This window comes from Asterias rubens, chromosome 10, assembly GCF_902459465.1.
Source record: "Asterias rubens chromosome 10, eAstRub1.3, whole genome shotgun sequence".
Taxonomy (NCBI): Eukaryota; Metazoa; Echinodermata; class Asteroidea; order Forcipulatida; family Asteriidae; genus Asterias; species Asterias rubens.
Genome location: NC_047071.1, coordinates 3231664 through 3258002, shown reverse-complemented (window position 1 = coordinate 3258002; position 26339 = coordinate 3231664). Strand labels below are relative to the sequence as shown.

The following is a 26339-nucleotide window of genomic DNA, read 5'->3' as shown; positions in this document are numbered from 1 at the left end:
GTTCGGATTTTATGCATAACATTGCCGCCCACACCTTCAAACACTGTTCGAAGACGACACCGCTGAGAAATTGTGTAAATTGTTTTACATTTTGATTTATATTCAACTCTTCATTGTGTTCTTTCATCCAGGTCTAGCTCAATAAATTTAAGGTATGTTGTAGGGATAGCATTGAGTGTTTTGTTTGTAAACCACGTTACAATATGTGCGTGAAAATTAACAAAAATGCATGTTGTTAAAAAAACTGTTCACATTTATTTTACATGTCGTGCATATGTAGTCATTCGTGTCAGTAATGGTCGAAATCTTGATTGATCACAGCACTCACTCACTCTGGCTTGGGCCCTCACACTTTACAATAACGCCTATTTTTTGTATAATGCAAAACAGTTGTGTGCAGTGCTGGGGGTTGGTTTCCATTTGGCATGTTGGCTGTATTTTGGGCTCGGTCATGCCGCACTGAATTCAGGGATCCGAATTCACTCACTTGGCGGCGCTGCTGCTGACATGGCTGAGTTGACTCATTGATCGAGTACATGGGGCTGGCTTGTCATTATTTGATTATGCTGAAATCCAGCATTTCTTATTCATAAAGTAATACATAAATTAAGTAGGTCTGCTGAGGTGATAGCGAAACAAACCTCTCAGTCATAGTTCTATATAGTTACCCTCCAAGCAAAGTTACAGACCAAGCAAATCATGGCCCGCAGTGTTGAACTAAGTCTTATTATTGCAAATGGATATTAAAGATGCTTTGTCAGGTTTTTGGCCGATTTGCCCCCAAAATTTTGATTTAAAATTCAATAGGTATTTTGATGGGGGTCGAGAAAGTTACAAGCTTTCATTTGAGCCATTGCTCGAAGAAGTCCGCCAATTATTAGTAGCAGTGAAATAAAGTGCTCAAACTTAGTTTTTGTCGGAATCCCGACAATATATCACTTGACCAATTCTTATGTGTTTTATAAGGAACGTTTTAAATTTTTGTCATGGTTCCTGACCATTAAAAGTAAAAGTTAAACTTTTTTTCGTAAGCGGGTGATACTCTTTGAAATATCATTCACTCAAAAAAAAAAAATTTTTTAGTGTTTTTAATTGTCAAAGACCAGTCTTCTAACTTGGTGTATCTAAACATATGCATAAAAGAACAAACCTGTGAAAATTTGAGCTCAAATGGTCGTCCAAGTTGCAGGATATGAATGAAGTAAACAAACACCCTTGTTGCACGAAGTTGTGTGCTTTTACATGGTAGATTTCGAGACCTCAAATTCTAAACTTGAGGTCTCGAAATCAATTTATTTGAAAATTACTTCTTTCTCAAAAACTACGTCACTTCAGAGGAAGCCGTTTCTCACAATGTTTTATACTATCAACCTCTCCCCATTACTCTTTACCAAGAAAGGTTTTATGCCAATAATTATTTTGAGTAATTACCAATAGTGTCCACTGCCTTTAAACCTTACAGGCTTCTTTAGTCCATAGTTCCTTGTACTGCCTTCAGGCTCTTTTGTCATAATTTTTTTGGTAATAATACCGGATGCTTACTTCATTTATTTAGATTCTCAAATTATGATGGTAATTGTAAACCATGCAGGAAGTGAGTTTTACTTTAATTTTTCTGTTTTTACATAAAAGGAGGAATTCTTTGAAGAGATGATGTCTTGAACATCATCTTTGATGTTTTCAGCGAAGAGAGGTTTTACTTCATCACAATTGATTGTGTCCTATAATGGCAACATCCTCTGGCTCTGTGTCAAGTGACAGTCGAACTAGACTTCTAGGAACCTCAACAACCAACCAGAGTGTAGAAGATATGCAGAACCTAAACATCCATGATGAGTTTGATCCATTTGATGCGTATGCAGAGACAGAAAAGCCTGATGCTACAGTGGTGGATGGAAGTGTGGCTGCCCCTCCTCAAAATGAGTATGTTCATGATGTTAAATGTATGGTGTGCTGTTTTTCTGTCATACTATTGTTTACCGTACATTTATTATTACTGGTTTATTGTAAAAAACATCTGTTTGTCGCAGTCCACAGACTGAAAAAGCACAGGAGAATATTTATACACAAGAAATATTACAAGTTTAAACGCAAAAGTCAAAACCCCTCAAACCCTTTAAACAGCTGATGTGATGATGTGACATCCAAAAAAAAACCCCAAATTGTGTTAAATTTAACAAAAATAAAGGTATTGACCACTCACTTATTAATAGACAACTGCTCTTACAAAATATGTGCACTGAATATGAAGTTTGATTATTGTGACTGTTTGATTGTAGGTGGTATCATGGCTGTATGGATAGGCAGACTGCTGAGATGAGGCTGAATGGTGCTAGAGATGGCAGCTATCTAGTCCGAGAGAGTGAACGTCGACCTGGTTCCTATGTTTTGTCATATCTTGGTGTCAAGGGTATCAATCACTTCAGGTATGTTTGAAGATAAACTCAGTTTAGAAATATTTAGAAATCCTACCAAAAACACTCATTTAGATTTTCCAGCATTGCTTATTATTATAAATTATGGGGTAAATTGCTCTTTATTCCTGCGTGTTTTTATTCAAGCACTTAAACCAAAATTGTATAGTTGAAACTGTTTGCAGGAAGTAAAAATGTAATGATTATGTTATAAAGTATATTAGATTTTTTCATACACATACCATGTACACGTGCAATGTACACATGGACCTTGTACACTACAGTTACTGAAAGTTTGAATAAATGAAATAATGTGGATGCTACAAAGTAGACATGGCTCTGGGCCCAATTTCATAGAGCTGCTGAAGCACAACACGATTCTTAGCACAACTAAATTATGCTTACCCAAATAGGATTACCAGCCAAAAACCATGTCACAAGGAAAATCTTTGACTGGTATCGTGTTTATTTGTGCTAAGCACAAAATTAAGAAACATCTGTTTTTAAGTAGCTTTATGCCATTTTGCCACTTGTTGCGACTTAAATCAGGTACTCTCTACCTACTACTTAATTTGCACTTTCACTTTCAGTAAATCTATTACTGTAAGCCTTGGGATCAACCATGTAAGGTGATTACCACTTGGAGAGTCAGCTTCAAACTTGCCTTCAGATTATACGTTGTATTATTGTATTGAAAATATTTCAAGACAGTTTTGTTAAAAGCCATTAAACACTTTCGGTACAGAAAAAAACAAAAAGTTCGCAGATTTACCAATAATTTACATGGTTTACAGAAGGTAATGGTGAAAGGCTTCTCTTGAAATATTGTTCCATGATGAATGCTTTACTTTTCGAGAAAACATTAAAACAATATCAATTCTCGATAGCGAGAATTACGGATTTATTGAAAATACATGTCATGACACGGCAAAACGTGCGGAAACAAGAGTGGGTTTTCCAGTTATTTTCTCCCGACACCGATGACCGATTGAGCCTAAATTTTCACAGGTTTGTTATTTTATAGAGAAGTTGTGATACACGAAGTGTGGGACTTGGACAACACTGTTTACCGAAAGTGTATAATGGCTTTAACTTAATTCGGATTGTTTTATTACCATTGAAACTATTGAGATAGTTTAACTGATTTCAGATTGATATGTTTCAATTAGGTTTATAATTTGTGCTAGAAGGGATGGTTTCAATCATTCATTTGTCATTTTGTATGAGCTAATGAAGAATGAAAAAGGGAAAAAGAACTACATAGTAACTATTCAAATGCTTGATGTCAACTATTTTTTAGATTCTCTCTCAAAAATTCCTTTTCTGAAACTTGAGCCAAAAGGGACTTGACTTAGGACTTTGCCCCAAGACACAAAAACTAGGGGGAATGAAAGGTCTGAGAAAAATGCAGAACAAGCGAATGATTCTTTTAAAAGGTTTTAACTTTTTTTCCCCATTGCAGTCTAGAACATTATGAGATAAATTAAAGCTCATGTACATATGGCAAACTCATGTTCAAGTTCAGAAGAAGCTGCAATTGGGGAGCTCCGATTGTCCCTCTCTTGTTTGTAATTTTTGGCAAAGGCACCCGTTGGTTTTGTACACAATCTTCAACTGGGTACCTTCAGCCAACAGGGGACGCTATTGCCCTCTCTTGTTATACATGAAGGTCCCCGTTGTTTCAACCCACAAGCACACACGCACTCATAGTAATAGTTATAGATGAAAGTGTTTGTTCAAACATCAATAAGAATACGATAATTTTACAACATAAGGAAATGAAGTTTCCTATCAGGAAGGTAAATTATAAAATGTCAATAACCATTTGAGGAACCTAATGAATTATGAACTTCATACAAGCATTTAGGTCCAACAATGCTTCTAATGGCATAATTGAAGTTTAAGATGTACATGTACTGTACATTCATGTGTGTTGTATGCATGCGCACAACAACTACATTGGTAAGATGACATGGTGTTACCTGAAGAATGGGGACAGTAGAACAAAGGAACACAAAAGAGACAAAATGGTATCCTCACATTGCAATCCATCGTATTTTTAATGACCTTACATTGTTTTCATGGGCTTAGTCTCAGGAAAGTGTTTTACTTAGAGGAACAAAGGGAAAATCCTTACATCCTAGATAGCAATAAATATATGTATCTTTTGTGTACAGTACATGAACATAACACATTGATCAGTGATCCTGAGTGTTACTGAATGGTGTTGTGTACAAGTCTTTAAGTTCTTAAAGGAACACTTGGCCTTGGATCGGTCGAGTTGGTCTCTGAAAAGCGTTCTGTAACTGTTTGTTATGAAATGCATATGATTAGAAAGATATTGTAAAAGTAGAATACAATGATCTACACAAATATGCCTCGAAATTGCGTGGTTTTCTTTTTACCTCGTTGATTAACACGGTCGGCCATTCATGGGAGTCAAAATTTTGACTCCCATAAATGTCCGACCGTGATAGTCCGCGACGTAAAAGGAAAACCGTGCAATTTCGAGTGATACTTGTGTGGATCATTATATTCTACTTTTAAAACATCTTTCTAACCAGATGCATTTCATAACAAACGGTTTCCAAATGCTTTTAATAGACCAACTCGTCCGATCCAAGGCAACGTGTTCCTTTAAAATGTAGAGCCTCGTCACCTCATAATGTCTGTACTGTTTCAAGATGTTCGCTGGCTTTCTCTTGGTACTCTTTATATTTGTTGAATTATAGGATTACAGCTTTGTGTGGTGATTACTACGTTGGTGGACGTCAGTTTCCATCATTGGCCGAGTTGATAGGTTATTACACACATGTATCCAACATTCTGAAGAGTGAGAGGCTACTCTTCCCTGTGCCACCCCCTGAGGTTAGCTTTTTATTACAACCCCCCCCCCCTTCTCTTCTCCTGTCCCCAACCCCCAACCTTTCCTTTCGCATTTGTGACTAGTGGTCCTCGCTCTGGAAACTCTTGAAAATGTGATTCTATAGGCCCTACAGTAAAAGTTTTTTTTATGATATAGAGTTTCACCCTCTCATAGATTTGTGTATCTTTTCACCCCCCCCCCCCCTGTGTTGTATACTGTAAATTGGTTGATTGTTGTTTCTTATTTTTTCAGCCATTAATTGATGACAGAAAGAAAGTCGTGGCTGTCTTGCCTTATACTAAAGTGCCTGACACAGATGAGCTCAGGTTAGTGTAATATAATAAGCATTTTTGGGTCGATAGTTTGTGTTGTGCAAGTGACTGTCTAACTGACCCTGCCATTCCATGTTGACCTGGGCAATCAAAGTTTATTTGGAGAAGCGAGCAGTGAGCTTGGATGTGTCATTTTGAATTATAAATAGCTAGAGTAGACTGAGTGCATAACAGATTCCAATGTCATGACTGTGTTCAGAGCTGGGTTCAACAAACACTAAACACAGTTGATACAAAGGAATTTCAAGTGTGTGTGGACAGCATTAGTATCCAGTCCCCTGCTAAATCGCATAACCTTTCATCATCTATGACAGCAGTATGATCTTCCCAATCTGCTATGCGACTAGATCAAGTAGATATCAACCCTACAACCTTGTAATCCAATTTAATTGGCAAGTTTGTTTATTAAGAGTCCCTGCCTGTAAGAATGTACCAAGTGGTGATTCATGGGTTCTCAGATCTTCTTCTAAACAATTAGAATGATACATTATCATACCAAAGGAATAAATCCAAAATATTAGTTTGCTGACGCTTTCGGTTTGGGAGTTATCAGTTATCAAAGTTCCGGCCTAAAAGCCTTTGTGAAACGAATAGTACATTCCCTGTAAACACAAAAATGTGCGCCAAGGTCATCCCAACAAAAGTAAAACATTTTTTGAAACCTCCAGTTGGGCTTATAACAAAAGTATAAAAAAAAATTCAGATCTCGTTGGCGCTTCATGTTACGCGCACCTGAACCTTTGACGAACAGTGCCCTCGTGCCATTTTCAACGCCTCATAACTCAACGCGCCTATAAAATCCCATGAATTAAACAAGTTCACATGAAAGAGCTTGCATCCCTATAACAAATTGAAGTGCAAAGTGCGTGGGATCTCGTTGGTGCAGAGAAATAATAGAGGTCAAAGTTAAAATTTTACCAATATATTGCGTTTTTGCACCTCCGTAACCTCGTGCACCAACATCAATTTCTTTTTTTTAATGACAACCAGGTGTTGGAACAGTTTTCATCTAATGACAAATGAAAAAAGAATCTTGGGATCTCTGCAACTTGCATGTCAAAAAATTTTTTGAAAATTTTCTAAAGTATTGCCATTCCACACATTTTGGCCTAAATTGGCACAACAGCAACATTAACTTTTTTCATCACTGTAAGTATCTGTGCCAACAACATCCCATCAATGTTTTCTTGTATTTGGTTAAGTTGAGTGTTCCTTAACAGATTTCAATTGAAAACTAATTGGGATCATGTTGGCCCACCAATAAAACAAAGGTCAAAGGTCATATGAAACTACACTACTGCCTATTTCGGGCGATTTTGCGTCGTCTAGAAATCCACGCGCCAATATGATCCCATTAAATTGTCTGCGTTTTATGATTATATAGATTCTCAGCAACACATAAAAAGCAAAAACCAAATGGGATTTGAGTGGCGCTAACAAATATTACAGACCAAAGGTCACAATACGTATGTGCCTGCATGTCATTGCATTGCTGTGGCAACCGAAAGTGAGAAATATCCCCCAATTTCAAAATGTTGGCAAACCATGAAGGGGATAGGTCTCCAAAACAAATTTTGGTCCAGATATAGATTGGACTTGTTTTTACAAATGGTGTTAGTTTAATGTTGGTTGGTAACTGTTGCCAAGATCAAAGGTTACAAAGAACATGGTGTTTTTTATATTTTCTGTCAAGAACCAACTTCAGAGCCTTTTCAAAATTTTATTTAAAGAACAAGGGCTCTATCCTTTCAGTTAGGGACAGCCACTTATAATACTTAGGCACATATGGTTGTCCCAAATTAATTATAGAGCCCTTCTTCGTTTGATTAAATGTTGACAGGGCTTCGAAATTGGTTCTTGATAGAAAATGTATTACAAAACACCAATATTTTCTGTGGAGAGCTAACTAAGCTTTACCTTTTGCAACTTGTTTTCCATAAGAGTCTCGAGAACTGCAACATTAAGAAGACCATTCCATTTCTTGTGATCAAAATTTGCAATAAATCCTGCTTACAGATGACCCTATGGTAGTAAATAGACACATTGATATTTGTTTTGTCCTTTTAGCTTTGTAGTAGGTGAAGTGTTTGTTGTGCACAATGAGCTAGGAGATGGATGGCTGTGGGTTACGTCACAAAAGACTGGCGAAAGTGGCATTGTAGTAGATGACCTTGTCAAATACATTGTAAGTTGTTTTCTTTTCTTTTTGACTATTTTACTTATTTAAACAAATCATTTGGGGGGGTTTGTCCGGACCTAAAAGTCTGAATGACTACAGTACCTTGATTTTCACTTTTTTAAAGGCAGTGGACACTATTGGTAATTACCCAAAATATTGATTAGAATAAAACATTACTTAGTAACAAGTACTGGGGAGAGGTTGATAGTATAAAACATTGTGAGAAACGACTCCCTCTGAAGTAACGTAGTTTTCGAGAAAGAAGTAATATTCTACGAATTTGATTTCGAGACCTCAGATTTAGAACTTGAGGTCTCGAAATCAACCATCTAAACACACACAACTTCGTGTTACAAGGGTGTTTTTTTCTTTCATTATTATCTCGCAAGTTTGATGACCGGTTGAGCTCAAATTTTCACAGGTTTGTTATCTTATGCATATGTTGAGATACACCAACTGCGAAGGCTAGTCTTTGACAATTACCAATAGTGCCCACTGTCTTTAAGATGTGTATGCCATTATATGTGTGAGATACAGAGCATTTTAGCTTTTTAGATGGCAAATTATTACAGCAGTTGTTTTGGTTAGGATAATGAAATTTACAAAAACTGTCTGCTTACCTCCATCAGCAATTATGCAGGTACATTGTAAAGAAGTGTTATTAATCAAACTCAGATACAGTCATGAAAACCATCCCACTGCTCTGCAAGAGGTCCAAACCTCATTAGGAACAAAAGGTTACGACAACAGCTCAAACAAAAGTCTTTACCGTAAATGCATTCAACAACATATTGAGATACAAGATGAAAGTTTGCATTTTAATAAGCTTGGGCATTTTGTACTCCTTTATGTACCTAATTCCACGGCTAATATGGGCATAAAATGCATGTAAGTGTTCACTCTGGTATATTTGACTTGTTGCCTTTATTGTACACAGGATAAGGACACGGACACTAATGAAGGCAAAATGTAAGTAGATATTCACCTCTTCATTGATGATACAAGGGGAGACTTTCTGGGACGATAGAGGGCAGCAGACCTACCGGGTAAATCCATTGTTCTCAGAATTATGCGCATGTTCAGAACTACGTAAACAATGGAAATTTACCCGTTATGTCTGCTGCCACCTAGCGTTGGAAAGTCTCCTATTCTTATAGTTCATTATATCACTATAGAGGGAAGTCACATTCTTATACCATGAAGTGTTGGTACTATGAACAGGCAATTTTATGTTTATTTGTAAAAATGTTTGTGTACACATTATCAGGCTCACCTTGTTAATGTTAAAACCTGTGTAATACCAATGTTAGAGGCAGTGGACACTATCTTGATGACGAGTAATGGGGAGAGGTTCATGGTATCAAACATTGTGAGAAACGGCTCCCTCTGAAGTGATGCAGTTTTCGAGAAAGAAGTAATTTTCCACGAATTTGATTTCGAGACCTCAGATTTAGAACTTGAGGTCTCGAAATCAACCATCTAAACGCACACAACTTCGGTGACGAGGGTTATTTTTCTTTTATTATTATCTCGCAACTTCGATGACTGATTGAGCTCAAATTTTCACAGGTTTGTTATTTTATGCATATGTTGAGATACACCAACTGTGAAGGCTAGTCTTTGACAATTACCAATTGTGTCCACTGCCTTTAACTTAAGCAAGATTACCTTTGTCCTTTTAAAAATAAAGGAAACCAAACATAAACTCTCTAAACATGGTTTATATGATGGTGCTTAATATTATTTCAACTTTGTTTCTTTATCAGTGTACCAAAAAAACCAGTTCATACATCAATATACACCAGACATATTAAATTAACAATGGTTTTGAAAGACAATTGTTTTATACATCATGAATTTCTGAATTATGTTTGGGTTGGATTTTTTAACAGATGGTTCCACTGTAATATTTCAAAAGATGAGGCTGCTGAATTACTTCTGAAAGGTTAGTTTGAATGCACTTAGCATCTGTCTTTTACTGTACTTTGCCAATTAAAGGAACACGTCGCCTTGGATCGGACGAGTTGGTCTATAAAAAGCGTCTGTAACCGTTTTTTATAAAATGCATATGGTTGGAAAGATGTTTTAAAAGTAGAATACAATGATCCACTCAACTTTGTCTCGAAATTACGTGTTTTTCCTTTTACTGTGCGAACTAACACACAGTCGGCCATTTATGGGAGTCAAAAATTTGACTCCCATAAATGACCGACCGTGTTAGTCGACGGGGTAAAAGGAAAGCCGTTCAATTTTGAGGCATGTTTGTGTGGCTCATTATATTCTACTATTACAACATCTTTCTACCCAATATGCATTTTGTAACAAACGGTTACAAATGCTTTTCAAGGACCAACTCGACCGATCCAAGGCAACGTGTTCCTTTAAACACATACATGTACTTCATGAAAATACAAAGCAAATTTTGTTGAGGCACTAACTGGCATGTCAGTTTTTCCAAATGTGCTGCAAGAAAATGTGCTCCGATTCGTGTGACCTTCAATTTATGAACCCGGGCTTAGTGGGGGTTTGCATGTTAAGAGAGCAAATTTTGTATACAGATGCACATGGAAATCATAAACGTACTCAAAAAGTCCTTCACTCAAACCGGTATGGAAGGCAATAACATTGTACACATTAGCATCTTTGCATAGAGGAGATATTTTATAACGTTATATTTTTTCGGACATTTTATTTTAGGAGGTGATGTTGGAAGCTTCTTAATTAGGAACAGTGATAAAAATCCAGGTGATTATTCATTATCGTTCCGTGGTCCAACTACCATTCAGAGGTTTCGCATCCAAAAACAGCAGCATCTTTACATCATGGGTGGACGCTCTTATCACAGGTTAGTAGTGTACTTGTTTCTGTTTCATTTACTCCCCCCTTTAAAGACAGTGGACACTTTTGGTAGTTGTCAAAGACCAGTCTTCTCACTTGGGGTATCTAAACATATGCATATAAGTTGCGAGATATGAATGAAATAAAAAACACCCTTGTCACACGAGGTTGTGTGCTTTCAGAAGCTTGATTTCGAGACCTCAAATTCTAAATCTGAGGTCTCGAAATTAAACTTGTGGAAAATTACTTCTTTCTCGAAAACTATGTCACTTTTTGAGGGAGCTGTTTCTCACAATGTTTTATATTATCAACCTCTCCCCATTACTCTTTACCACGTGAGGTTTTATGCTGATAATTATTTTGAGTAATTACCAATAGTGTCCACTGCCTTGAACAAATACATACCCCAGATTTCCAATAGACAAGAAGCACTATAGACGACTAGCAAAGTCAAGTCAATACACAATCAACAATCCCAATACTGGCTTTATGAGGACCACTAGACCAAACGTTAAGAAAAAATCCAACACTGGCTCTATTCAGAGTCAACATGCAATGTTCTTCAGGACATTGAGAACAAACCCAAGCTAGTTTTTGTAATTGTTTATGTTTGAACTGGGTTTTTTTTCTTTCTCTCTTTTGCATAGTTTGGACGGCATTGTGGATCACTATAAGAAGGAAGAGATCGTCAATGGTTTCAGGCTAGGGCAACCTGTACCACTGAAGGTTAATACATTTCTTTCAATATATAACTTCATTTATTTGATGATTACTCGAGCAAGATAGTCCAAACGTCGAGGCCAAATAAGAACTCACCCGGCTGAAGTGAAGTTTATAAAGACAAGTCCCCTCAATCCACTCAACTTTATTGTAGTAATTCTGTCTGATTTTCTACCTTCAAATTCTAAACTTGAGGTCTCAAAATCAAATTCGTGGAAAATGACTTCTTTCTTGAAAACTACTCCACTTCAGAGGGAGCCATTTCTCACAATGTTTTATACCATCAACCTCTCCTCATTACTCGTTACCTAGTAAGGTTTTATGCTCATAATTATTTTGGGTAATTACCAATAGTGTCCACTGCCTTTAAACCATTGTGTTAAAGTCACCATTTTTATTGGCGTCATTGTACTTTCTTTTATGTACTCATAAATTAATCGTTTGATATATCTGATTTATGGCAGAGTTTACAGACTATGTCTCGGATTCACCCCAATGCTAATGTTAACTATGAGGATATCAAGAGAAGAAGAAGTAGTGGTCTGGTCATTATGACTGGAACTGGAGATCGTAGCGCTAAGCAGGGTTACCTTAGCAAAAAGAGTAAGTCAAACTGTTCGGATTTAATATTCAACTAGAGGCCCTAGTTACTTGTTTTTTTTTTTTATCCCAAACCAGATGACCCAGTATTAGAATGAAAAAGTTGAACCGTAATTCTTCATGTTTGGTTTCTAATAATATATTAATAATAACCCATGACGCACTGTAATGGTTCTTTTTTTAAGTTTCTTGTAAAGGATAAAGTAGCTTTCACATGTAGTAGATGTTGGTTTTATATGTTTCAAATTATGACATGTATTTGTACTAACATGAGATAGAACAATCTGGCAAAGGTCATTCTTAAAGCCAATATACACTTTCGGTAAACAGTATTGTCCAAGTCCCACACTTCGTGTATCACAACTTATATATAAAATAACAAACCTGTGAAAATTTAGGCTCAATCGGTCATCGGAGTCTGGAGAAAATAATGGGAAAACCCAATCTTGTTTCCGCGCGTTTCGCTGTGTCATGAAATGTGTTTAAAATAAATCTGTAATTCTCGCTAACAAGAATTTATATTGTTTTAATGTTTTCTCAAAAAGTAAAGCATTCCATGGAACAATATTTCAAGAGAAGTCTTTCACCATTACCTTTTGTAAACCTTGTAAATTATTTGTAAATCTGTGAACTTTTTTTTTTTCTGTACCAAAAGTGTATACTGGCTTTAAGACAAATTAACAGTTTTTATAAAGTTGTGTATTACATAAAGTTTGGTTTACATAAAATTCAAGAACAAATCTTAATGTAAGGCTAGTCCTCCACCAAAGGGGACCATCTGGAGACCATTACAAATAATAATTCACAGGATGACGAGAATCTAGGATGAACTCAATTCAATCCTCAGCTCAAAGAAACACAAGGTGAAAACTAACAGTTTGAAATGTTTGTTTTGTTTTCGTCAGGTTCCAAGCACAAAAAGTGGAAAACCTACTACTTTGTTCTGAACAGTACTGACCAGCATCTGTACTTCTTTGAGAATGACAGGGTAAGCTACATTTTAGTTTAGATCATAGTCGCCAACAATGAACCACACCTAAAGCCCGGTTCATACTTCCTGCGAATGCGAATGCGAATGCGATACGAAAGTTGACGTCACAAATTCGCAACGAATAATTCGCAGCAGTTCAACTTTGCTCAACTCACTTGCGAATATCGGTGCGAAAGGAGGGATGTGACGTCAAATTCACGTCAAATTCGTTTCGCATTCGCATGAAGTATGAACCGGGCTTAACGCTCAGTAGGATTGATCAAGTAAACTATGTCTACCAGATTAAGATATTGGATAACAAACTTCTACCCAAAGTATCGAGCTTAAAGGCAATTACTTCACTTCTTCAAAGACAAACTCTTCTGCCCAAACAGGACTGCTAATATGCTTGGGCATTTACATGTAAAAGTAGACAGAACAACTACCTTGTTGATATGTATTCCTCTTTATATAATTGGATTAACAATGCACCACTTAAAGGCAGTGGACACTATTGGTAATTACTCAAAATAATTATCATCATAAAACCTTTAAGTCACCTGGAAATATAATTTTTTTTTCTTTCAAACATAAGAGTATATGCTTACAAACAATAAAACAATTTTTTTAGTAATTGTTTGTCACGATTCATATGTTTAAAAAATATATAAAGTTGTTTGGGGGGCTGACTCCGCCTACCCCTTTTGTGACGTCAATCGAGGCAGACTTTGCCTGCAATGCGTATAGTAAACACACATGCAAAGTACATGTACGTCCAAGTCGTGAGTTGGTACATTTCAAAAAGTGTTTTTCTGCATTCAGCAGCAATACACCTGGTCGGCATTGCCTTGGTCCGTACATGTACTTTGCAATTGTGTTTACTCTACGCATTACAGGCAAAGTCTGCCTCGATTGACGTCACGAACAGCGCCCTCTCGGGTCGGGGTCTACTCTTAAATTTGTAAATAACATAAGAACTGATTTTTTTAAAACCTTAGTTAACTGTTTATTCACATTCCACTCATCAAAACACATATATTAGTGACAAAAGCTTTATTTTGAAAAAATACCACTTCCAGTGACTTTAATTGGTGACGAGTAATGGAGAGAGGTTGATGGTATAAAACATTGTGGGAAACGGCTCCCTCTAAAGTGACATAGGTTTCGAGAAAGAAGTAACTTTCCACGAATTTGATTTCGAGACCTCAAGTTTAGAACTTGAGGTCTCGAAATCAAGCATCTGAACGCACACAACTTCGTGTGACAAGGGTGTTTTTTTATTTCATTATCTCGCAACTTCGACGACCAATTGAGCTCAAATTTTCACAGGTTTGTTATTTTATGCATATGTTGAGATACACCAAGTGTGAAGACTAGTCTTTGACAATTACCAATAGTGTCCACTGTCTTTAAGAATGCACCAATCATAAAGTACTGATTTTTGATCATTGATTGCTATCTTATTGTATTTTACAGAGAACCAAGCCTAAAGGTTTGATATATCTTGGCTATTGACATGATCTTTTTGATCATTGAACGCTATCTTATTGTATTTTACAGAGAACCAAGCCTAAAGGTTTGATAGATCTTGGCTATTGACATGATCTTTTTGATCATTGAATGCTATCTTATTCTATTTTACAGAGAACCAAGCCTAAAGGTTTGATATATCTTGGCTATTGACATGATCTTTTTGATCATTGAATGCTATCTTATTGTATTTTACAGAGAACCAAGCCTAAAGGTTTGATATATCTTGGCTATTGACATGATCTTTTTGATCATTGAATGCTATCTTATTGTATTTTACAGAGAACCAAGCCTAAAGGTTTGATAGATCTTGGCTATGGATCAGTTTACATGGTTCATGAGAGCTTGTTCAACAGACCCAACTGTTTTCAAATTGTTGTGCGTGCAATGAGTGATGTTGAAGTCTTCTACCTTAATGCTGAAACTCCACAACTTGCTCAAGTAAGAGATCAATATAAGAGACAAATATCATTTTACTATTGTACTCAAATAAAAATTTCTTTCATTTTGTCATTTTCATCGCCTTTTGTTCAGGTATTTTCAAAATTCAATTGGAGTGGTATTATATCTTACTCATGATGAAATAAGGGACTGTCGACTTTGTTATCTTAACTTAAACAACGTCAGTTCATCTGCATTTGAAATATACCATAATAACTTGCTTCTATTATTAGGAATGGACCCAGGTTCTTCGCTCATGTTGTATTCGTGCAAGCTGGACTCAAACAACTCGAGCCAAGACTAGTGGCATTAAACAGCTCAAGAGTCTTAGCCTTCACATCTTAGAGGCTCATAAGATCCCAACCAAGCAAATCTCACATCCCTACTGTGTCATCTCATTAAATAACATCAAAGTAGCTCGTACACCCATCCAGCCAGCGCCAGACCCTCTATGGAGTGAAGAGTTTGTCTTTGAGTAAGTCAACTCATTGCTATTAGGCTCAGCACTTTGGATGGAATGTTTTAGATTTGAGTTGTATGATAATCCTTACAATGTAATGTTAGCGGTGATTTTATTGAATTATCTATTGAAACCACTTTTCAAAATAGGGGTGGGGAAGGGGTTGTTTATAATAAATAATTTGGAAAGAAAGCTGACTGTGCAGCTCATGCATTACTCTTAATATTTCATTGTGGTGTGTTTGGATTTTTTAGTGACTTCCCTGATGATATAGACTCCTTCACGATTGATGTCTTCAATGGTGCAAAGAGAGCTAAGCCTGTCCCGTTGTGCAGAACCACACTTCTTCTAGAGAGATTACCCAATGGGGTAGTGGTGGACCAGTGGTATCAACTCATAGCACTAACATCTCAAGGTCGTGGTGAGATGGGTTCAATAAGAACCAGAGCCCAGTTCTTACAAGAAACTCTCATGCCACTTGAAGAGTACAACAGCCTCCAAGAGGTACAAACAACTTTCCTTGTCTCGGTTTTCTTTTTCTTCTTTTTGTTTTTATTGAACTCAGATTCTGGTTCTGACAAGAAGTATGTTCTCATCATTGGCCACACCTCCTCAGTAGGAACCTTTCGTACCCAACTAAAAGTCAGAGGAATAACATGCCTGGTTTACAAGTTTACTGGTTGGCAGTGTCATGGCCGAGCGGTTAAGAGCACCGGATTCAAGCACTGGTGTTTGATCAGCAGGGTGTGGGTTTCGGATCCCGGTCGTGACACTAGCTACATACAATTGGGGAGGTAGTGCTTTCTGCTCCACTGGCCAGGCTTCAAATTGAAGATACCCAAGCCTACATTCGTATGGACTGTGAAAAGGGTAACCCTGTTTTAGCCCTAGGAGTAGGCGGCAATGGCCTCTGGAAAAAAATAATTGTAGCTCACACCTTGAAGTGGCCTTCAGGCCTTGTGTGTCAGGCGACTTGCATAAAACAAGAAGAGCTGCATCAAGCTTCAAAGCTATAAACTCCACACAAACAAAGAATGTACATTTCTCCCGAGTTGAAATCCCCCGAGTTAACTTGGAGAAAAACATCAGTAAGAGAAAGGATGCATCAACCATGCATTGTAATTGCATACATTCATTGGGCTGTGGTTGTATCATGGTTAAATGAAACGCAATTGAAATTTCAACTTTTTTAAAGGATTGAATATCAAGCTAGGTAAAATAGTAACATAATTTAACAACATTATATATATAAATAATATTGTGAACTATTTGCAGTTGGTGTTGGGAGACAGCGATTACCACTTCATATACGCCCTGGAGGATGCTTGTTGTAAAGATAGGTCACATCTTGCAAGTGTACTTCTGGACATCTTTCGACAACAACAGAAAGAGGTGGAGTTGTTACATAAACTCAACGGCAGAGAAATTGAGAAAGAAGGTTGGAATTTTTAATAACTTAAGAACTAAAAGAGTAAATGCCTTGCTTCCGTTGCTGACAAAGGTTTTTAACCAGTTCTTGTACGTATTAAAAAGAAATGGAAACCCTGCCATCTTATGCTGGAATCTTGGAATGCTTGGTCTTACCTCCCATTGAGCGGAATATAATAAGGCACAATGGTGGCAGTCTTGCCATTCTTTTAAGTCACATTTGTACAACAAAAGAAAAAAACGGAATATAATAATGCACAATGGTGGCAGTCTTGCCATTCTTTTAAGTCACATTCACAAATACCTCAGACAGTTTCGCTATTCCTATTGGTGGAGAGCGCATCACGTGGGTGTGCATAAACCTTTGTTTATGACCAGTAAAAAGTGTTGAAACATGGGCGTGACATGCGAGCTTGCACCTGTTCTTATAAAACAGTTTCTTCATTCCTATTGGTCAAGAGCAACGGCTGAAACAGTTGTGCCACATCACACGATACGTGCGACGCGTACAGCATTCCCTTATAAGGAGTTGTTTACCCGAGGGCAGCGGAGGGCTTTACCATTTCGTAGCTGGAGGGGTGTTGTGTTGAAAGAAATCATTGAACAATTATAATTTTTGCAGTTATTTTACTTTTTGACCAAAAAGTGTTGATGTTTTTGACCGAAAAGGTATTTATGAATGGGAATCAAAGTGTGTTGAATCGGTTTTCAACTAGTGGTTTAAACCCGCCGAGGCCCGGTTCTTGATAATTTACCTCGACTTCGTCTCGGTAAAATTATCAAGAACCAGGCCTCGTTGGGATTAAACCACTAGTTGAAAACCTCTTCACCACACATTGATCCCCTTATTTGTACAACAAAAGAACAATGGTCTGAAATCCGGGGTTACACAATAACTCCAAGAAGAGTATGTTTCCTAGAACCTGCTGTTGCTATTTTATGGTTGAAATGAAGCTAACCATAGTTCCTCCTACCCAATGGAATACCCTGTTGGATAAAACAGTGGCCATAACCACCTGGCTGTTCCCATCAAGTTGAGACAAGTCTAAAGTTTTTCCAGGCATTTTAAACAATTTGCAGATGAATAGTGCCTTTAACACTCTAAATGGGAGGGATTGAAAGATTGGTCTGGGGGGATTGCAGTTGGAGACCGGTCCATTTTCGATTTAGGGGTAAACATTTTATTTTCAGTGCCTCGGATTTATCTTTGACTGCGGTCCTTTGGATTGACTTTAAGTCCCCCTCCCATTGAGAGTGAACCGTTTTCTAAATAATCTTCGTTTTTGAGTGTAATAGTTTTTATGCCATTTAAATTATGATTGTTATGTTTTACTCGGATGTTTAATTATTTAATTTAAAGTCACTGTTCTCCCTAAGAGTGTAGGCCTACAGTACTTCTCCCTCTCAGTTTTTCTGTGTAAGATTTAGGTCATTTTAAATAATAATGTAATGTTTTACTCCAAATTTTGTACTATGTAGCTGTTCATGTAATTTTGCTGCTGGCAGCGAATTGAATAGATTTTTAATAAACCATTGAATAAATAATAAGAATACCTCATCCGATGTGCATTGTTAAATATTGATGTGCGTTTTAAATCAAACTATAAACTCAATGTTACTGATTGTCAATTGCAGAGGAAAAGTCCACATTGTTCCGTTCCAACACGTTAGCCACTACCCTGATGGACAAATACATGAAAATAACAGCTCAGGAATTTGTACAACATGCACTGCGAGATGTTATCATCAAGATCATGGAGTCCAAGCATTCATGTGAGCTTAATCCATTGAAGGTAGAGAAAGGAGACGATGTGGCAGTCAACTGTCAACATTTGCTGGAATTTCTTATTGAGATTGTGGAGTCCATATTCAACTCAGCCAACAAGTGTCCTTTGTAAGTTTGCTGTCTCTTCTAATGCCTTTTCATTAGTTTTACTATAAGGGAATCAATGTGTGGTGAAGAGGTTTTCAACTAGTGGTTTAAACCCAGTGAGGCCTGCCGTCGATTTCACAAAGAGTTAGGACTCGTCTTATCTCGAGTTAGGACGAGTAACTCGTCCTAACTTAGGATTAATCTTAAGGTCCGCATGCTACAGTGCAGGGTTGGGACTCTGCATAAGTCCTAAGATTAGTCTTAAGTTAAGAAAAGTGTTTTGTGAAATCGACGGCAGGTTCTTGATAATTTTACCGAGACGATTAAACAAAAGTTGTAATGAATTTTGTTTGTTTCTTGTTGCAGAATATAATTGCTAGGAATGTCTGTATTTATCTTTTTTATTTAGACCTCTGAGATATTTGTGTTGGTGCTTGCAACAAGATGTCAAGAAGAAATGGCCAGATGATCCTAACATTACAGCAAGGGCAGTAGGGTGAGTAATAAGATTAACCATAACATTTGATAAAAGAATTTACACACAACCCATGTCATGGTTTTGTCTTCAATCCAAATCACATTCAGGGGATGCAATGCCTTGGATCGAGCGGGTTGGTCTTGGGAGGGCGTTTGCGACCCGTTTGTTATGGAATGCTTTGCGGTTTGCGGTTGGATGGATGGTTTGGGAGTGGATTATGGTGGTTTGTGCAGGCATGCCTCGGGGTTGTATGTTCTTTCTTTATGCGTCGTGAGCTGGCGTGGTCTGCCATTTTGTAGAGTCAAAATTTGGACTCCACGGAGTGGCCATCCGTGTTTGTTCGCGACGTGGGGGAAGACCGTGCAGTTTCGGGGGATGTTTGTGTGGATTATTCTGCTCTACTCTGGTATTGTCTATCCGGCCGCATGCAGTTTAAAGTAGGGGACGGTCTCGGGCGCTTTTTGGTGATCAACTCGACCGATCTGGGGCAACATGTCTCTTTAATGTGTTTCTCTCACAAATTTGTTGCCTGTGTGTTTATACATCAATATTTTTTTCTTTTTTAATACAATAATAATGTTTTTAATGACTATTTTGTAAAGTGTGCATTTCGTCTTTTTAGCCACTGTGTTGCAGTGTTTTAATAAATAAACCATGAATACAAACAATACAAAAAGTACAGTACAACAACAAAGATTCGCTACAGGGAAACTATTGCTAAAAGAGGTACAAAATCATGGGGTCAAAATAACCCCCTAAACAGCAAGGCGGAAATGTCAACCCTACTTAAGGCTAACTAACAATGTTGTTAAACTTGTGTTTTCTTTGGAATGATAGAAAACATAAAACAGTTTTTCTGATTTCTGATCCCGAAAGAAGCACAATAACTTTCTGTGTACTGCTCCTCGTCAAATCCAAATAGAAGTTTGTTTCACCATGGAGGTAATGGTTTCACACAAAAACTCTCATTGGCCTTAAGCTACATCTAATAGATGTTAAATTTGCATCGGGGATAAAGAATATTAATTTTTGGTTTTTACCCATACACCGATGTGTGTTAGCACTGTATACTCAGTACTTTCCCGAGTCCTGTGAAAAAATATCACAGGCATGTTACTCGGGTGGGATGCAAATTTAACATCTATTATACCGTTGCGGTACCCGCTGCCAAAACATAGGATTCGAACTGCCTCTAGCTGCCGGGGAACCTCGGTGGTCTAGTTGGTAAGACACTGCTCTAGAGTTGCAAGGGTCGTGGGTTCGAATCCCACCCGAGTAACATGCCTGTGATGTTTTTTCACAGGACTCGGGAAAGTACTGAGTATACAGTGCTAACACACATCGGTGTACGGGTAAAAACCAAAATTAATAAGCTACATCTGTTTATGAGTTTCCTGTATCTTTATTTGTCTAACAGAGGGTTCATATTTCTACGGTTGATCTGTCCAGCCATACTTAATCCCAGACTCTTCAACATTGTATCGGGTAAGTTTGTGTTAACAGTTTATATACGGTACAATTGCGCTATTGTGTTTTTATGCCAATTGCTGAAGCTCAGTTAGAAGGTACATTACAATGTATTTTGTGACTTGAACAGCCACAATAACAAGTATGCAGATTAAAGGCAGTGGACACTGTTGGTAATTACTAAAAATAATTATTAGCGTAAAACCTTTCTTCGTGACGAGTAATGGAGAGAGGTTGATGGTATTAAACATTGTGAGAAATGGCTCCCTCTGAAGTAATTTTCCACAAATTTGTTTTTGAGACCTCAAGTTTAGAACTTGAGGTCTCGAAATCAACTATCTTATAACGCACACAACTTTGTGTGACAAGGGTATATTTTCTTTCATTATTATCTCGCAAGTTCGATGACCGATTGAGCTCAATTTTTCACATGCATATGTTGAGATACACCAACTGTGAAGGCTAGTCTTTGACGATTACCAATAGTGTCCACTGCTTTTAATGACACATACTGTATTAACAAAACAATAACATGCATCCTAAATCCAAATGTGTTTCTCTTTGGAGTTTCTCTATGTCGTTTTTGTTTCTTGCCGTCTCAGTCTATGCTGCATTGTTGTTTGCACTTCAATATGTACAGGTTGTAATTAGGATAGTGGTGTGCACAATCTTTATGATGTACACTGTGTGATAAAAGTCTGTGAAGTTTGTGAGTTTATTAGTGCTGAAGAGGCAATCCCATTTTCACACTTGCCGTCATTAATGGTGTATGCCATATCTGGCTTATCTCGGATTCATTTTCACTGATTTGGGCAAGTGTTTAAATTTCTGTACTTCTTCTTTGTCCCTGTACTAGAGGCTGCATTACCAATGGCTAGTCGTACTCTTATGATTGTTGCTAAGGCCATACAGAATTTGGCCAACCAAGTGGAGTTTGGTGCTAACTACAAGGTATGTTTTCATTATTTTCTGCAATAGACCGTTCTCATTATGATGTCACATGAATAGCGCAGTCTTCCTTAGAGGCAAAGGAAGGTCCAATCTTGACACTGCTTGTACATAGCTGTGCATTTCCATTGTTTCATCAACTTTGTAACTCTAATAAATTGTAGGATGACATCAATGCACGGGGATTATGCAATTTTTTGACAAGCATGATGGTCGGCTGATTTCGTTGCTCTTGGTTTCTTGACCGTGTGAAACACAGTACAGCTTTTTACTTGACTGCTTGTATCTGCAAGGGCTTTGTACTTTGCTGTTGGACTCCGGACCCAAGTATTCTAACTCAATTACTTCTCTGCTATTGTAGTATTGGTCAGTACTCGATACTCAACTGAAAAGTACTTCACTACAACACTAGTACAGATTCAATTGCAGTTGGACAGAATCTCTGCCATACATGTAGCTTTTTACTGGAAGCTTGTTCTTATTAAGATGTTGCGTTAACTAATGGGTATACTATTTCGTTGTGTTAACTAATGGGTATACTATTTCGTTGTGTTAACTAATGGGTATACTATTTCGTTGTGTTAACTAATGGGTATACTATTTTGTTGTGTTAACTAATGGGTATACTATTTTGTTGTTTAAGGAGGCGTACATGGTGGTGATCAACCCATTCATAGTTATTAACAAGGGACGCATGTGTCACTTCCTCAACGAACTCGCAGTAAGTTTACTACAAGACAAGCTTATCAAAGTGAACAACTTAAATACACAATTTAAAGTTCATGTAGTAACATTGCCTTGGAAGACCCTGTTTTTATTCAGTCAAGCAATAACACAAGATTACAAAAAGCCATTTCAAGGTGTTAACATAAAACAAACTGTATATCAATATCAGTAAGAGCAAATACAAAATATAAAACCTTTTTATTTGGTCTGGGTATTTAAATGATTTTTAAAATGACTCTTGTGAAATGTTGTCTTCAATCAGTAAGAAATAACAAGTACAAAAACTTGACTTGTAGTGGTGCAAGTAATTCTCTTTGAATAACTTCAAATAACAGTCGAAAAAGTCTCTAGATGAAGATATTCCACCTTAATGTTTCATGCTATTTTTTACTTGAATAACAGAGTATGAAAGATATCCCATCGCCAAATACAGTACCACCGATAGACCTTGCTCGTCAACTAGCAGCTTTGCATCAACTATGTGTCACCTACACCAAGGAGTTGCAACAGCTCAGTGTAGTTCAGGTAGGTAGACATAATACTAATCTGAGACAAGACAAATTGACAAGTAGCTAAGGTTCCTGTGCATTGAGGAATTAGAAAAGTCCTTTGCTGCCGAGGTTGAAAAAATAACACAGTAATCACAAACTAGAAAACTTGACAAGTAGCTAATGTTCCTGTGCATTGAGGAACTAGAAAAGTTCTTTGCTGCCTTTGCTGCCTTTCACCATGACCTTCTGTAAACCCTGTTATTTGTAAATCTGTTAACTTTTTTTTTTGTTCCTGTTCCGAAAGTGTATAACGGCTCTAAACCAATCATTGTTGTTGTTATTTTGTTTATTCTAGCCCAGTCTGAAGAGGCTTTTGGCAGTGACAGAAATGTTGACACTGAACAGGAACCAGTACATGGGACGAGCTACTACACTGGTATGAGTACTGACTTAATAACTTGGGTCAAGCTACTACACTGGTATGAGTACTGACTTAATAACTTGGGTCAAGCTACTACACTGGTATGAATACTAACTCAGTAACTTGGGTCAAGCTACTACACTGGTATGAATACTAACTCAGTAACTTGGGTTAAGGTACTACACTGGTATGAATACTAACTCAGTAACTTGGGTTAAGGTACTACACTGGTATGAATACTAACTCAGTAACTTGGGTCAAGCTACTACACCGGTATGAATACTAACTCAGTTAAACTTAGCACACCACATTTGTTATATAATGAGGCTTATTTGGTACAGATAGATCTGTATTAATGGCAATTGCTACTGGAAATGAATGTTATGTTCAACATACACTGAGTTATGCCCACTTTTGTTGATGAGTGGTATTCAGTGGTACTCAGCTTTGATGGTTTTGAATGTACATTGTAAAGATAATGTTGTGTGATATCAGAACAAGAACCCAATCTTCCTTTTTACCTAAGAATACTACAAGTACTTTATTGTGTTTGAACAGCATGCTGAAAGGAATCTCTTACTTTTTTTACTGTGTGATGGATAACTTCATATTTTATACAGTATTTATCCCATGTACATGTAGGTAAATCTTTTGTTATTGTATGTAGCAAGCCTGCAGTTTGTGAAATGTAGGCAAGTTTACTCTTAGTAGTTATAGAAGGGCCCAAAGCTGTAAAATTAAAAAGTAATTAGGGGTGCGTAACAAATATTGTGTATACAGAATTACCATGTGCAACTCGTGAATTATGCTTATTATCATAGTTAGCCATTAAAATGAAATGACCATAGTCAGAGTCGTCATTATCTGGTAAAATTTTGGGTTCAATACAGAAATTAGTACAACCTCTAGATTAACATGCCAGGCTCTACCAACTGAGCTATCTATTTAAAGCCCTAATGTTGGTGGTCTCACTATTTATTAATGCCTTTGTTTGGGGTGCCAGTCGCTAGCCAATCAACCTAAAACTACATTTTAACCAGAGCTTACCCCAAGTTAATTGATAACACCTTGCATAATGCTAATAATCTCGGATTTAACCTTTTTTGCACTTTTTTTTTTAATTTTTGGTGGGGAACAAACCCCCCAAAACAAATATGTCCGTCCTCAGATTATAGATTTGTCCAAAAAGGTACAATTCAGTAGGGGTTTGGTGGAGTAAACAACTGCTATAAACAGCCACGGACACTCTACAGGTTTGCTAAAATGGCATTGAAATTTCCTTCCAAAACACACCACCAAAAAGTCCAATCATGGTCCAATGCAGCAGCATTTGCTCTATAGCTTTGTACACAAATCAACGGGACAGCCTTGACCATCACATGTGGAATCAATCACCACATGACCACCGGGTTGGCATGGCCATTCAACTTTAGCAGGTTGTTTCATGAAGGTATGAAGTTTGAATACACGGAAGCCTGATATTTAAAGACACTGGACACTATTGGTACTTGTCAAAGACTAGTCTTCTCACTTGGTGTATCTCAACATATGCATTAAATAACAAACCTGTGAAAATTTGAGCTCAATCGGTCGTCGAAGTTGCGAGATAATAATAAAAGAAGAAAAAAAAACTTATACACAAAGTTGTGTGCCTTCTGATGCTTCATTTCGAGACCTCAAATTCTAAACTTGAGGTCTTGTAATCAAATTTGTGGAAAATTACTTCTTTCTCGAAAACTACGTCACTCCCGAGGGAGCTGTTTCTCCTAATGTTTTATACTATCAACCGCTCCCAATTACTCGTAGTCAAGAAAGGTTTTATGATGATAATTATTTTAAGTGATTCCCAATAGTGTCCACTGCCTTTAACAATTATTATTAGTAAAGTTATGCATACAAATTCAAATAAGTGCAGTGAAATACAGTGGCACTGTCTCAGAGGAGGGTTAATTATATATAATAGAATGAATGGGCATACTCCAATGTTTACAGTCAGGCTCATGCACCTAAGAATGTCTTTATTTTCCATCGCAACAGTAACCACTGGTCTAGTTCAAGTTGACAGTATAAATGAATGTAATAATAACAAAATTTGGTTTGATTAGTGTCTTGCCTGATACTACCATACCAATGTGACACTGTGTTTATGGTGTTGCCATACTAATGTGACATTGTGTTTATGGTGTTGCCATACCATTGTGACATTGTGTTCATGGTGTTGCCATACCAATGTGACACTGTGTTTATGGTGTTGCCATACCAATGTGACATTGTGTTTATGGTGTTGGCATACCATTGTGACACTGTGTTTATGGTGTTGCCATACCAATGTGACATTGTGTTCATGGTGTTGCCATACCAATGTGACACTGTGTTTATGGTGTTGCCATACCAATGTGACATTGTGTTTATGGTGTTGCCATACCATTTTGACACTGTGTTTATGGTGTTGCCATACCAATGTGACATTGTGTTTATGGTGTTGCCATACCATTGTGACACTGTGTTTATGGTGTTGCCATACCAATGTGACATTGTGTTTATGGTGTTGCCATACCATTGTGACACTGTGTTTATGGTGTTGCCATACCATTGTGACATTGTGTTTATGGTGCTGCCATACTAATGTGACACTGTGTTTATGGTGTTGCCATACCATTGTGACATTGTGTTTATGGTGTGCCATACCAATGTGACACTGTGTTTATGGTGTTGCCATACCATTGTGACATTGTGTTTATGGTGTTGCCATACCAATGTGACACTGTGTTTATGGTGTGCCATACCATTGTGACATTGTGTTTATGGTGTTGCCATACCAATGTGACACTGTGTTTATGGTGTGCCATACCATTGTGACATTGTGTTTATGGTGTTGCCATACCATTGTGACACTGTGTTTATGGTGTGCCATACCATTGTGACACTGTGTTTATGGTGTTGCCATACCAATGTGACATTGTGTTTATGGTGTTGCCATACCAATGTGACACTGTGTTTATGGTGTGCCATACCATTGTGACATTGTGTTTATGGTGTGCCATACCATTGTGACATTGTGTTTATGGTGTTGCCATACCATTGTGACACTGTGTTTATGGTGTGCCATACCTATGTGACACTGTGTTTATGGTGTGCCATACCATTGTGACATTGT

At 37.4% G+C, this 26339-nt stretch overlaps 1 protein-coding gene across 1 annotated transcript; it reads left to right on the top strand.

Annotated features, from left to right (window-relative positions):
* Positions 1–21: 21 nt before the first annotated feature.
* LOC117295787 (ras GTPase-activating protein 1-like) lies at positions 22–24735 on the top strand. The gene is made up of 23 exons (XM_033778541.1): positions 22–152; positions 1633–1923; positions 2280–2426; positions 5147–5282; positions 5533–5606; positions 7680–7797; positions 8729–8760; positions 9684–9736; positions 10489–10636; positions 11277–11355; positions 11814–11952; positions 12855–12937; positions 14732–14890; positions 15124–15365; positions 15605–15854; positions 16626–16788; positions 18414–18672; positions 19061–19147; positions 20547–20614; positions 21453–21547; positions 22188–22265; positions 22673–22795; positions 23117–24735. Exons 2-23 carry the CDS (start codon positions 1727–1729, stop codon positions 23201–23203), a joined length of 2817 nt encoding a protein of 938 aa, XP_033634432.1. The 5' UTR covers positions 22–152; positions 1633–1726; the 3' UTR covers positions 23204–24735.
* Positions 24736–26339: the final 1604 nt, after the last annotated feature.